General features: G+C 40.7%; 1 protein-coding gene across 3 annotated transcripts in view; it reads right to left on the bottom strand.

Moving 5' to 3' along the window:
- Positions 1-221: 221 nt before the first annotated feature.
- Positions 222-12,353, bottom strand: part of PGAP1 (post-GPI attachment to proteins inositol deacylase 1) — a 41,328-nt gene continuing 29,196 nt past the window's right edge. For 2 of the 3 annotated variants that reach the window (XM_068137967.1, XM_068137969.1), the window contains 10 exons: positions 12,119-12,227; positions 11,865-11,903; positions 10,735-10,828; positions 9,601-9,691; positions 9,180-9,377; positions 7,675-7,810; positions 5,545-5,595; positions 4,487-4,707; positions 4,035-4,139; positions 222-3,167 (listed from right to left, as the gene is read on the bottom strand). In XM_068137967.1, coding sequence (XP_067994068.1) covers positions 3,029-3,167; positions 4,035-4,139; positions 4,487-4,707; positions 5,545-5,595; positions 7,675-7,810; positions 9,180-9,377; positions 9,601-9,691; positions 10,735-10,828; positions 11,865-11,903; positions 12,119-12,227 — 1,183 coding nt within the window. In that variant the 3' untranslated portion in view covers positions 222-3,028. The remainder of the gene's footprint in view (positions 3,168-4,034; positions 4,140-4,486; positions 4,708-5,544; positions 5,596-7,674; positions 7,811-9,179; positions 9,378-9,600; positions 9,692-10,734; positions 10,829-11,864; positions 11,904-12,118; positions 12,228-12,353) is intronic. The other variant, XM_068137968.1, reaches the window with a different exon arrangement.

Here is a 12,353-nt window from a genome sequence, read left to right as displayed (position 1 = left end):
CTGAAGAACTCTTCACAGACCCCCTTGGTTGTCTGTTCCCTGAACAGTCTGAGGTACCATCCAGCACTGGCAGCCACTGAAGGGAACTGATCACCCTGTGCTGGTGAGGCTCCATCACCATCTGTCATCACTGGAAAGTGGGAGAAACCCAGGCAAAGCCCCCAAAATGTATGGAAAACTTCCATCATCAGAGGTTCACGTTCTTAAAGGAGACAGAGGAGTCCTGTATAACTTTATTTGAATGAAGGGAGAGTCCATAGGGCAGATCCCTGTGGGGTCTCTCAAACTGCTGGAGGACGCAGCCTCCTTTTATCCTCATTTCCCGGCCACAAGTATCCCTCTTCCTTTCCCCACTAGCTGAGGTACTCGGAATGTACAGACTGCCCGGGCCGCCTACTCCATGCTCCCCCCATTGCATGTCCACCCCCCTGCATCACACACCCTCTGTTCATTAAAATGAGGCTTTACACTTTCCCAGGCAGAGAAGTTCATATTCATTAGTCTATTAGGTTTGAGCACTAACCTAAAAGTTCCAGAGTTCAGGTTGTGCCCAGTTACTCCCTGGTTTCTGCCATCTTCAAAGGACACCTTGTTAGTTTAGGGAAAGATCTATGGGGAGGCTTCAGAGATGAGGTACAGGCAACAAAGATGAGCTCAAATTGCTGAGATAACCATAGCCCAGTTTCCCAATAATTTGCTACTTGCAAGGCTACCTCCTGGTCTTCTCTTTGTTATCTCAAGGTCTGTATAGCAGCATCTTCATTTGTAAAGACACATCCTATCTCTATCCCATCAATCACTATCTTACCTCCAGCTTGAAAATCAGGTAGCAATCTACTTAAGATTCTGTAATCCACTTTATGAAGAGTGGTAACAACTATCAACACCAGTCCCAGCTTTAAAGAAAAAAGGTTGGGGAGGGGGAGGCATGGAAAGTGTTATTCTATGCCACTGCGATTCAGAGGTCTCACATTGTGGCAGATTTTGGAATCTATCAAAGCTACTACATGCAGAGACTGTTTCCTCTCCTTACTCTGGTTATCTTATTCCACCAATGGACCCATGCAGGAAGAAGCCCATTAAGATGGTAAAACAAAACCAGAAGTAAAATACAGCAGTAAGCCAAAAAGGCCCACAAAGGCCAAGGAACACTTTTTTTTCCACAGATATCAGATCCTCCTCAGTTCTGCTTCTGCTTTCACCCACAGCAATTTGAACGCAGGAAAACTGCTCTGTTGTTCTACGGCTGAACTGCAATTTTAAGTTCAGCCAATTGGTGGATTAGCTACACGTATCTTTAGACACACGAAATGATCTTACCTGTATGCATATCTACTGTAGCGTATGTTCATTAGCATGAAGGTATCCCCTATGCCAATAACTTTCCTGATTTACAAACACTAAGTGTAATCTAACCTCAGTTAGAAAAAGGTTGAGACTAGAATACCAGCAGGCAGATTACTGCTAACAGCAACTGTTAACTGCTTTGGTTAACTACAATAATATTATTCAGTTAAAAGCAGTTTTAATGACTTACTGGTAAGTTGAACTGCTGAGCTGTATATTAGCAGACAAAAAAGGTGCCCACCTCACGTGTGTACTGGCAGACAAAAAAATGTGCCAACCTCACATCTGTCCTTCACCTGAGTAAGTCACTTTGAGAATACTTTCCAGCCAGAAATGACCCCAGCAACCACACTAGAACTAACTGAGGCACTTTAGGGAAGATTAATGAAATAGGAGAAGACTAATGTGTCAGGCTGGCTGTACTACTGTATCAGGAGTATATTTGACTGACCATGGCTAGCAGATATCTTGCAGAAGACAGCTAACACAGAAGCAAGAAGTAGGCTCATCTCTACACAGAATCAACACAGCATTTGAACTTAATGGCTGCTGAGATTTTTTCTGCTGGCAAAACATACCCAGGGGACAGAACTCCTTACACATAGCTATTTTAGGCTTCAGTATAAATGGCAGTCACTGTAGCATCTAGGCACTAAGATAATACTTTATTGAGAGCTAATAATTAGAGTATTTCCCACTATTAGTATGAGTTTGTCCAGGTGAGGAAGTTAGCACTTTGTGGCAGGGTGTGAATTTAGAGTGTTGTAACTGTTCCACATTCACCTCAAGTATTGACCTTAATGATGAGCTGGGTGACTCTTCAGTTACAATAGGAAAAACCTCTGCCTTTGTCTGCTTGGCCCTGGTATGGTACAGCAAGTGCATTGCAAACTCACATCACACCTCTGCCTTTGCTAGTTTCTTCAGAAGGACAAGGTCCAAGGAGCAGTTTCAGAACTGACAAAATTCCAGAGGAAACTGGCAATGTTTTAAAACAACATTACAGCAAATTGTTTTGGAATCTGCTGGTATTCTTCCTGAATAGAAAGCTACACAGAATATTGTTGTTTTTCTCACTCTCACAAAAAGTAAAGAAAATCAATTACCTCACAAATGTTCAACTCACACCGATTGAACAAATGACTTGATAGAAATAACAGTTCTATATATAAGCAGTACATTCTGGTTTGTCTAGACACAACTGTGTGGCAGCTTTTAAACTGAGCATAAAATGATTAGAAGTATACTTGGCTGTGTGGTTTTTGTGATAGTCACAGTGTGCTTGAAACACATTGAGCTGCAACCAGCATAATTTAGACCTGCAAAGAGATGCAAGTTCAGCACATATGCACCGTATGGCGATAGTGAGTAAAAAAAGTCCCTTTCAGCAAAGGAGTAGAGTGAAATATCAAAGTGTCTACAAGGCAAACAGAGTATTAAGATGTCACACTAACAGGATTTATATGCTTACACACACACATTGTTAATTCATTTCATTTTCACACTCAGGAAATCAACACCATGAAGAGCTTTCCAAGCAACACAAATGGAATCAAGTATTGACAGATTAGTTCTCTCTCCCACAGAATGTAAACTACTGATGATATTAACCTAGGCATCTCCTTGTGGTCTCCAGCATTGAGTTTCTAGGCTGCACCGTTCCTCCTCTGTGTAAGGAACATTACACAATACAACACAGCACATGTAGAAGAAGAGAAAAGGTTACAAAGTGTGGCACTTTGAATAAATGCAGTCTTCCAAAGGCCAACATTGCAACAGACAAAGGGAGTGGAACTTTGGCTGCGATCTTCAAGAGTTTACTGTAAGAACATAAAGAAAAAAAATTTGCCATTTTGGTAGCCACACAGACAGGAGGAACACAAACAAAACACTTCACTTCCAAAAAGTCATAAATAGATGTCAAAGATTTGTTTGCTTATAACACAGAACAAATAGGTGTCATGGGCAATAATAATTGATGCATAGACAAGGAAAATTACTCCAAAAGGCTAATAAACATCATTAAAATATTCTTATATTAATTTAGAAATAGGTTTTCTGGTACAAAGTGAAAAATACTGGTTTAGCAGCAGGGCTGGAACTAGATGACCTTTAAGGTCCCTTCCAACCCAAATCAGTCTATGATTGTAGGATTTGAGTTAACAAGCACCAGTCAAGGGAATAATCAACACTGGTTACCATTCATTTCCTGTCAGGAGGAACTAATTTTATACCTGAACAAGGTACCTGTCAGCAAAACCAAGCACTCAAAACTTGTTAAATCCAGTAGAAAGCACATCAGATTCCCACAAGTGTGCCCATAAAGGGGAATGACAAGAACATTAATTACTTAATGGAATTTGCTTTTCCTTGCAACTTTTGGACTATTACTACTGAATCTATTTGGATTCTGCCACATTCACAAAGATTTAGTGAATTTCTGAATAAAAAAAGCCACATTAAAGAAGTCTTTATGCAATTGATTGTTCAGCTAGCAAACGCCATGGGGTAAATACCAGTGATTTTCTCCACTTAGCTGTAGCACAGGTAATTTCCATACCTATGACCCAGTCTTTAAAATTAAACCACACAACTTTATGAATCTCTTTGTAGTCTGTTTTACCACACAAACAGAAGTAGCATGAAGGAAGCAGGAAAACAAAAAACTAGGGATTAGGCTATAGTACCTTGATTTCACTTTAGGAGTGCTTGAATTCATGAGGATTTCTAAAATGCAGATGAGGATAAGAGCTGTAGATCTACATGGGTCAGGATCAAGTCTAACATTATACCTGCAAAAAATGGTTTAAAAAGAAATTGACTTCTAAAGTAGGCTACCAAAGAAAATCCAAGCTGAGCACAAGCACGTGCTAACAATACACATAAAGTGTATATGGTGTCACAGCCTGACTTTAAATCCTTTCTGAAGCATTGCCTCCTTCAGCACATCACTGATTGATTCACTTAACTCCTATTTAGAACATAAACCAGACTGCATAAAAATACCAATCATAATTAACAGAAGTCTGTGATACTATAAGGTAGCTAATAATGCAAAGAGACAAACATTGCCATTTTTAGGATCTCCAGAAAGTTCTGATTCTTTTCTTCCACCTCCCTGGCAAATTTAAGCATTTACCTGAGATTTTTTAACCAATAAATTAAAGATGGTGAGTAGAGCAGCACAATCCACGTGAGTAAGTTGAGAATTGTAACATGCATCTTAAGATTGTTAAGGACTTCAGCAGTTGTACTGTTGGAAAGGGGTTGTGTTGCTTTTGAGGTATCGGTCATTAAACTCTGGGGTTTTACTGTTGGCATATTCAAGTTTTGTGAAGTTTCTTTTGAGCAGTCTGAATCCTGAAAATAAAAGGAAAGAAAGTCATAAAAACATTCACAGGCTTGAAAGAATCCATGCTGGGGGAGAAGCAGGAAGGGAAAACTGCCACACCAGTATATACCAGCTCTGACTTATTAAGGAAATTTGCAATTTATCTCTCAAAAAACCCAAACAAAAGCAAAGTTCAATAGTTCAGTTTTAAAGCATCTAGATTTAACCAGAAATTTCTCTTACACTAGTTGCTTATATGTCTTTAGAAGAAAAGAATGAAGAATGGAGATGCCCTGACACCAATGCAGTGATAAGAAATGGAGTTCCTGGAAGGAGGAAGAACAGAATAAAGGAGTAATAAAGCATGCAGGTGAAAAATCACAAATTCATGGGAAAAGATACAGGAGGTAATGTAACTGGGAGTAAAACATCAGCTGGAGCAATAAATAACAAAGAGAAACTATAACTTGGCAGATGCTAACCTCACACGACAGGAAAAAAATCCCAACACACAATGAAACACCACCCCCAAAAATTATATGGAGATGAAAGAAGAAGAGAAGAGGATTTAAAACTAAACAAACAAAAAACACTTAAACCCAAAGAAAACTGTCAACTACTTCTGGCAGATTGCTTTCTAAATTGTGTTTGCAAACAGAACAGGCAGTTGTTCTATGCTCGTACCCACACATGCTTACATCTTAGATCCTACTCCTTAAAGTAACTGAAAAAACAAAAATGCACAATGGATGAAACCCAGGCCTGCTTCACTCCTGTTTCAACAGCACAACCTAATGCTGCCAAGGCATAGATCTGCCCAATAACTTTTGGTCACAGTCTTGACCAGTAGCAGGAAACTGACTTACCCCATTAAGCAGCTTTTGTTCTGCTCTTACATTCACATGTAGTTTTATAACCTGTGAGACAGACATTTCAGCTTTCTTTAGTAATGTTTTGTCAAACAAGAAAAAAAATTAGGCTATTTTTTAACCCTTTTTATGGATGGATGATTCTAGAGCCCCAATGGGCCATGCAAGAACTCCCCCTGTCTTTTTCTATCAGCAGCAACCAAAGTGCTCTCTCAAGGAAGGAGTTCCAAGGCCATAGAGAAAAGAAGTGCTCTGCTTTCTCCCTTTACAGTGTGTATTCCACAGAACACAGAGTGGAAAAACTCTGTATTCCTCACCTCCTCCTGTTAATTCAGGTTTACTTCACTTTTTGCAGAAACCCATCCCATGTCAGAGGGAATGTCAGCATGATGGCCGCACCCCAAGAGTGGCTGTCAATGGCTCCATGTCCCAGTGGAGGCCAGTGACAAGCGGTGTCCCTCAGGGATCAGTCCTGGGACCTGTCTTGTTCAACATCTTTGTGGGTGACATGGACAGTGGCATTGAGTGCACCCTCAGCAAGTTTGCTGATGACACCAAGCTGTGTGGTACAGCAGACACGCTGGAGGGAAGGGAGGCCATCCAGAGGGACCTTGACAGGCTGGAGAGGTGGGCACAAGCCAACCTCATGAAGTTCAATAAGAGCAAGTGCAGGGTCCTGCATCTGGGTTGAGGCAATCCCAGGCACAAATACAGGCTGGGCAGTGGCTGGCTGGAAAGCAGCCCTGAGGAGAGAGACTTGGGGGTGCTGGTGGACAAGAAGCTCAACATGAGCTCTCAGTGTGCACTTGCAGCCCGCAAAGCCAATCAGATCCTGGGCTGCATCAGGAGAAGTGTGGCCAGCAGGTCGAGGGAGGTGATCCTCCCCCTCTACTCGAGTACTGTGTCCAGTTCTGGAGCCCCTATTACAAGAGGGATGTGGAGGTGCTGGAAGGTGTCCAGAGAAGGGCCACATGGATGATCAGAGGGCTGGAGCACCTCTCCTATGAGGACAGACTGAAGGAGTTGGGGCTGTTCAGTCTGGGGAAGAGAAGGCTCTGAGGTGACCTAATTGTCGCCTTCCAGTATCTGAAGGGGGCCTACAGGAAGGCTGGGGAAGGACTTCTCAGGCTCTCAGGGAGTGATAGGACTAGGGGGAATGGAATGAAGCTGGAGGTGGGGAGATTCAGGCCAGATGTGAGGAGGAGGTTCTTCCCCATGAGAGTGGTGAAGCCCTGGAATGGGTTGTCCAGGGAGGTGGTTGAGGCCCCATCCCTGGAGGTGTTTAAGACCAGGCTGGATGAGGCTCTGGCCAGCCTGATCTAGTGTGAGGTGTCCCTGCCCATGGCAGGGGGGTTGGAACTAGATGATCCTTGTGGTACCTTCCAACCCTGAATGATACTATGATACTATGAAAATTACAGCATGGGAATGTCCTTCACACAGCAACCTTGTGTCACAAGAGTTCAACTGGAGACTTGTTCCCCAGTCTGTGCTTTCAGCTGCCACTTACCTCCCTTGAACTACCTGTAAATTACTCTGCTTTGTGCCTCCACTCTCAGATACATGCTCCAGTCCTTCCCTAGCAGCTAAGTATAGCAGCGCATTTAGCAGTAACATAGCCATAGGGTGAATCAGAAAAGTTAGATGGATCATGGAAACTGAATGGCAGGGTCTAAATACGGATCTTTGTGGCACTAGCCAAGAGATCACATTAGACATACAAGAAGATTATCATAATTCTACACTAGATCCACCCTATATTATATCCTTCCTCTTACTCCACAAAGATGTGTGAAAAGTCTTTAGACATGAAAAAAAAACAAAGGACAGCACATTCCAAATCCTCCCCTTTCTACAGTTTCTCTTCAAGGAAGTTATCAGTCTTTGGTTTCCTAACATTGCCTATCCATCAGTTAATTAAATGCATTATTGTGGTGGGTATATATGACTACACTTTTCTTTGGAAAAAGCATTATCAGAAGAAAATAATTCTAAATATCACATGATTGTGAGTTCAAGAAAAGTCCTATTTTTAGCATGTGAATAATAATATCTCTTCTAAGTATGAAAAAAGTAATCTGTATTTGTATCATGGAGTTAATTAAAAAATGTTTTGCCTGGCAGTACCTTAAACAAGTACTGAAGATAAATAAGGAATACAGCAAATGCACCACAAGTAGTCCAGCTAATCAAACAAAGGGATAACACCCCACAGAGCCTTCTGGGTGTAATCAACTTGTCATCTTTTCCAAGTACAGGAGGCCTGAAAAAAGACAAAACTGCTGTTAGATTCACGTAACAACATCAACATTACAAAGATCAAAGGCTTGTGAATGACTGAAAAGACTTGCTCTTGACTATTTATTAAACAATGGGAAAATAAAGTTATACAAATTTGAAGATATTTGCCAACATAAGCTATTCTGAAAAAAACCAAAACCAATTCATTTTCTTATCAAATGAACTAACACACCAGTCTTACACACTCCATTCTGCTGGTCATAACAGATCACTGCAGAGCACTGAGCAAAAATCAAGTGAATACCATTTACTTTAGACAGATGTACAGAAACTGGTGTTTTGAAGAAATTCAGGACTAGATCAGCCTCTACACAGGGTACTGGAATTGTGTAAGGCAGGCACACAAAATCTTATTTTCCTGCCTCTGCCCAAGACATTGTCAGGGTTTGCAGGAAATTAAAAGATCTAATGAAAAGAGTGTGAATCAAGGTAAAGCCCTTAACAATTTACTAAGAGTAGTTTCAAAGCTGAGAAGTTTATCACTTCATCACTTGAAACTAGACTGAGATTTCTGAGTATCCACTGTAATTGATCGACAAGAAGAAAAAAAAATATCTGACATGACATTTGCTATTCTGTAGAATCAGAGCATGATGAATCACAGAACGGCAGGGGTTGGAAGGGACCACCAGAGATCACCAGCCCAACAAAAAAAGGTAAAAGATTTCATTTAGCAAATATGTTGACAGTAAGGAACACCCCAAGTAGTAACTTTCTGAAGATAGAGCTGCCTCAAATCTAGCAGAGGAGTGTAACCAGTGTGAGAAGAACCAAGCCATTTGGATAGCTAAACACATTATCCAATTCACTAATTTATTCTTTCAAAATATTTTCCTTTTTTTAAAGCCCCTTTTCATATTTGAATACTCATCTCTATAGGCAAAACCACTGCAGTACTCTTAGATCTATAAAACCAATCATCAATCTCATATAGAATGAAATTAATGCCTAAGAAATTTTTGTTTACCAATCTCTAATGCAGTTTATCCAATATGAATGCTTTTCTAAATATGGACATTTAGATTTTGAGCTCCAGAAAAGGGAATAATTCAGATCCTTTCCTTCCCCCAACAAGAAGCTGAAAAACCTTCATAACAGCTGGTGAAGTATCCAAGAAAAGCCATTTCTGCTCCCTTTTGGAGATGCACAATAAGGAACACAAGGCAATCCTCTATTTCCTTAACCCTTAACACTGATAAATCCAGAAAGCCAAACCCATGCATGAACTATGCTGCAAAATATAATCTGCCCAAGTACTCACACTGAAGCAAACAGAAAAAAACTGACAGCCATCTAAAAGACCATAATCATACAGCATAATGTTGTTTTACCTAATCAGAGTTAACCACAATGAAGAGAAGAGTCTCAGAGATGTAGAGAAAAATACTCCACTCCAGTAGGCAATGCCTGTCCCAAAAACAAATAGAATCAGGGACACAAGGGGGAACCATGCATCCTGACTACTCAGTACAGCAGCATCCACCTCTGGGAGTGATAGTGATTCCCATATCTCTCTAAACCAGTTAAACCTGCCAAAAACATGAAAGCAGTATTATTGATCACTTCCAATTGTCATTACATTAAGATATATAATCAACTATACCTTCTACTACAGCCTTTCAAACAAAAAAATCACAGTCTCACAATGACTACAGGGAAAAACAAAATATTCCTCCCCACCAGTAATTAGTTTTACTTAAAATTCTGGTTTGGAAGCTGCCTTAAATAAACACATAAGTTGTGCAAACTCACCCCAGCAGAAAGACAACAATGCTTATAAGAGGTTCTACTTTGTAGGGTTTAGCTGTCCTAACTAGTTCATGGGAAAAGTCTGAACACTGGCCTAGAAACCAAGAACAGAAAGCATCTAGAATTATTAGTTTGTCATTTTAATAAAGAAGATCCACAGCAAAAAGTCAATTCAGATACAGGTTTCACAGTTTACTTTCAAACAAGAAAACCATGTCTTGCAGCAATACTGAAAGGCAGAATACTTCATCATCAAGGCACTACCTGCTCAGCACTGCTCTCTATCCATTCTTGGCCCAGCCTGGATTGCCCTGAACCAGGTGCAAGACCTTGCACTTGGCTTTGTTGAACTTTGTAAGGTTGGCATTGTCAAGGTCCCTCTGGCTGGCATTCCCTCCTTCCAGCTGTCCTGGCTTAACGCAGCAGGCTCTCAAAAGCCTCCCTACCACCAAAAAAAGCCCCACTCTGGGCTGAGATAAGGAGTATGATGAGATAATCCAACCCACAATTCCCTTAGCCTATCACAGAATGTTAGGGGCTGAATGGGACCATCCAAGTCCAACCCCCCTGCCAGAGCAGGATCATCTATACCAGATCACACAGAAATGCATTCAGACAGGTTTTGAATCTCTCCAGAGAGGGAGACTCCACAACCCCCTGGGCAGCCTGTTCCAGTGTTCTGCTACCCTCACAGTGAAAAAAATTTTTCCTTGTGTTTCCAAAGAACTTTCTATGCCTCACCTTCCACCCATTGTCCATCTGCAGAGAAGCACAGCAAAATGAAGCAGTACAAGCCAGGGACCCTCCACACCCCCTGACCCACAGCCTTCCTATGAGCAAAGACCAACCCCCAAAACCCCCTAAACTGGAAGCAACAACTGGCACAGGAAGCCTCTCATGTTCCAAGCTGAACTTCAAGCCCCACAACACTTGCTGCAGCCAGCACTTTCATTTTGAAGCTGACCCAACCTCAGCATAGGATTGAATACACAGCAGCAGATTCAACTCCACCCATGACACCAGCTTCAAGAAAGAAATAAAATCACAACATCTACTTAGTCTTAATTTCAACAGGAATTGGGCAAGTAATGTCTCTACAAACATGTGTGACAGAAGATACACTGTCTAGAAAGGTACCTATTGACATCAAAGTGCTCAGTTGTCCTCCATAAGCAAGAAGAATATTACAAACAACATAGACAGGAAGAGCACCAGCATGGAACCTTATTATCTGAAAGACAAGAATACAAGGGATAGCTTTTAATTTAGATGTACAAACCAGATGAAAAAATACACAGGAAAAAATATATCATGAAGTCAAGATGATAATGTCAACAGAAACATTTTTCTTAAGATTCAAACAGATTCTTCTCATTTTGGTGCCTAAGTATTTGATAGCCACCAGTGGCAATTAATGTTATATACAGAAAATATTCAGATCTCTCCAAGAACATTAATGATCACACTAGGATTGAATGGTTTTTTTTTTTTCCCCTCAGTCAAGACAATCAATAAAAGAAAACAGTAGCAAGTTAATAGTTTTTCAGTGAAATGAATTTCATTTAAAAGGCCACTTTCCAGGCAAAACCTGCACAGACCTCTATATGCTTTGGGGCAAAGAATTTTTGGAAGCCATTTCATGTAGGTTTTAATTGGCTTTCCACTCTCTCAAGTCATGATTCTTCTCAAATGACAGCAAGATGAAAAATCCTTGATGTCAATGCATGCATTCAAACAGAGAGACTCCCCAGTAATATCCCAGCACTGCAGACTAATGACTTTTCACACTCAGAAACTGCAGATGGCTAAGTCTATTTTTGCTGATACCAATGACAAAATATATTCTTCATTGATAACCCAAAGAAAACAATCTGTTGAAAATGAGCATATGGATCTACTTAGACTTTTCTTTCCTAACTTTCAGTGGATGCCAACTGTACTTTGAAGTTTTAACACTACTCACTCATCCAGCGAAGAAGTGACCTACATTTTCAGTCCCTTCCAAGCCTAACCACAAAGCCCAATGCTCAACATTTACATTAGCTCTTTAGAGCTAGAGGGCTTTTCTGCTCCTCTGAAACCTGAAGCATGACATTTATCCAGCTGGGATGCCTTGCCAAGTGACAAGGTTTTAAATGGTTACTGAATAGTGTTCCTCTTGGCATCAAGGAGGAATTCGAAGTGCCATAGTAGGGAAGGGAGGAAGGGAAGGCTTCTGCAAGTGCTACTGACATAAAAAACAATCTAGTACTAGCAGGTTTTCTTACTTGGCCAAGAACCTGTAAAAGCGATGTCTTCAGAACCACCTTGATAAAAAAAAAACAAGAAATGGTTAATTACTTTATACAATGGTAAGCTAAGTAAAAAGCACTTTCATTTTTAAGAAGCCAAAGTATTGTTGCTCCAGCAGTTGCAAAACTCTTGTAACATGCACTACATTCACACAAAGGCTGCCTGTGTGAGCTTGCAATTCTACAGCAATGCAAACTTGCCTTTCTAATTCACATAAATTATTACTCACTTCATACTGACAGTCTGAGGAGGAGTAAATATTTAACTCGGGAACACTGCTGACATTTTGAGGCTGAGCAGTATGCAGTTTGGCTGAAATCTCAGTAAGAGATGGAACCCTGAAAGAACAATTTAAATGTTAATTCTTGTGCTTACAATTAAAAAAAAGCCAAATATGCCTTAGTCTTTGACATGTGTAAGTAGAGCAGATCTAGAACACCAAGCTATGAGTAGAACTTCATTCT

The sequence above is a fragment of the Melanerpes formicivorus genome, unplaced genomic scaffold (genome assembly GCF_026170545.1).
Source record: "Melanerpes formicivorus ecotype bairdi unplaced genomic scaffold, bMelFor1.0.p_v2 SCAF_5, whole genome shotgun sequence".
NCBI lineage: Eukaryota > Metazoa > Chordata > Aves > Piciformes > Picidae > Melanerpes > Melanerpes formicivorus.
Note: the sequence above shows the minus strand (reverse complement) of the source record. Positions and strands in the feature narration are given on the sequence as shown.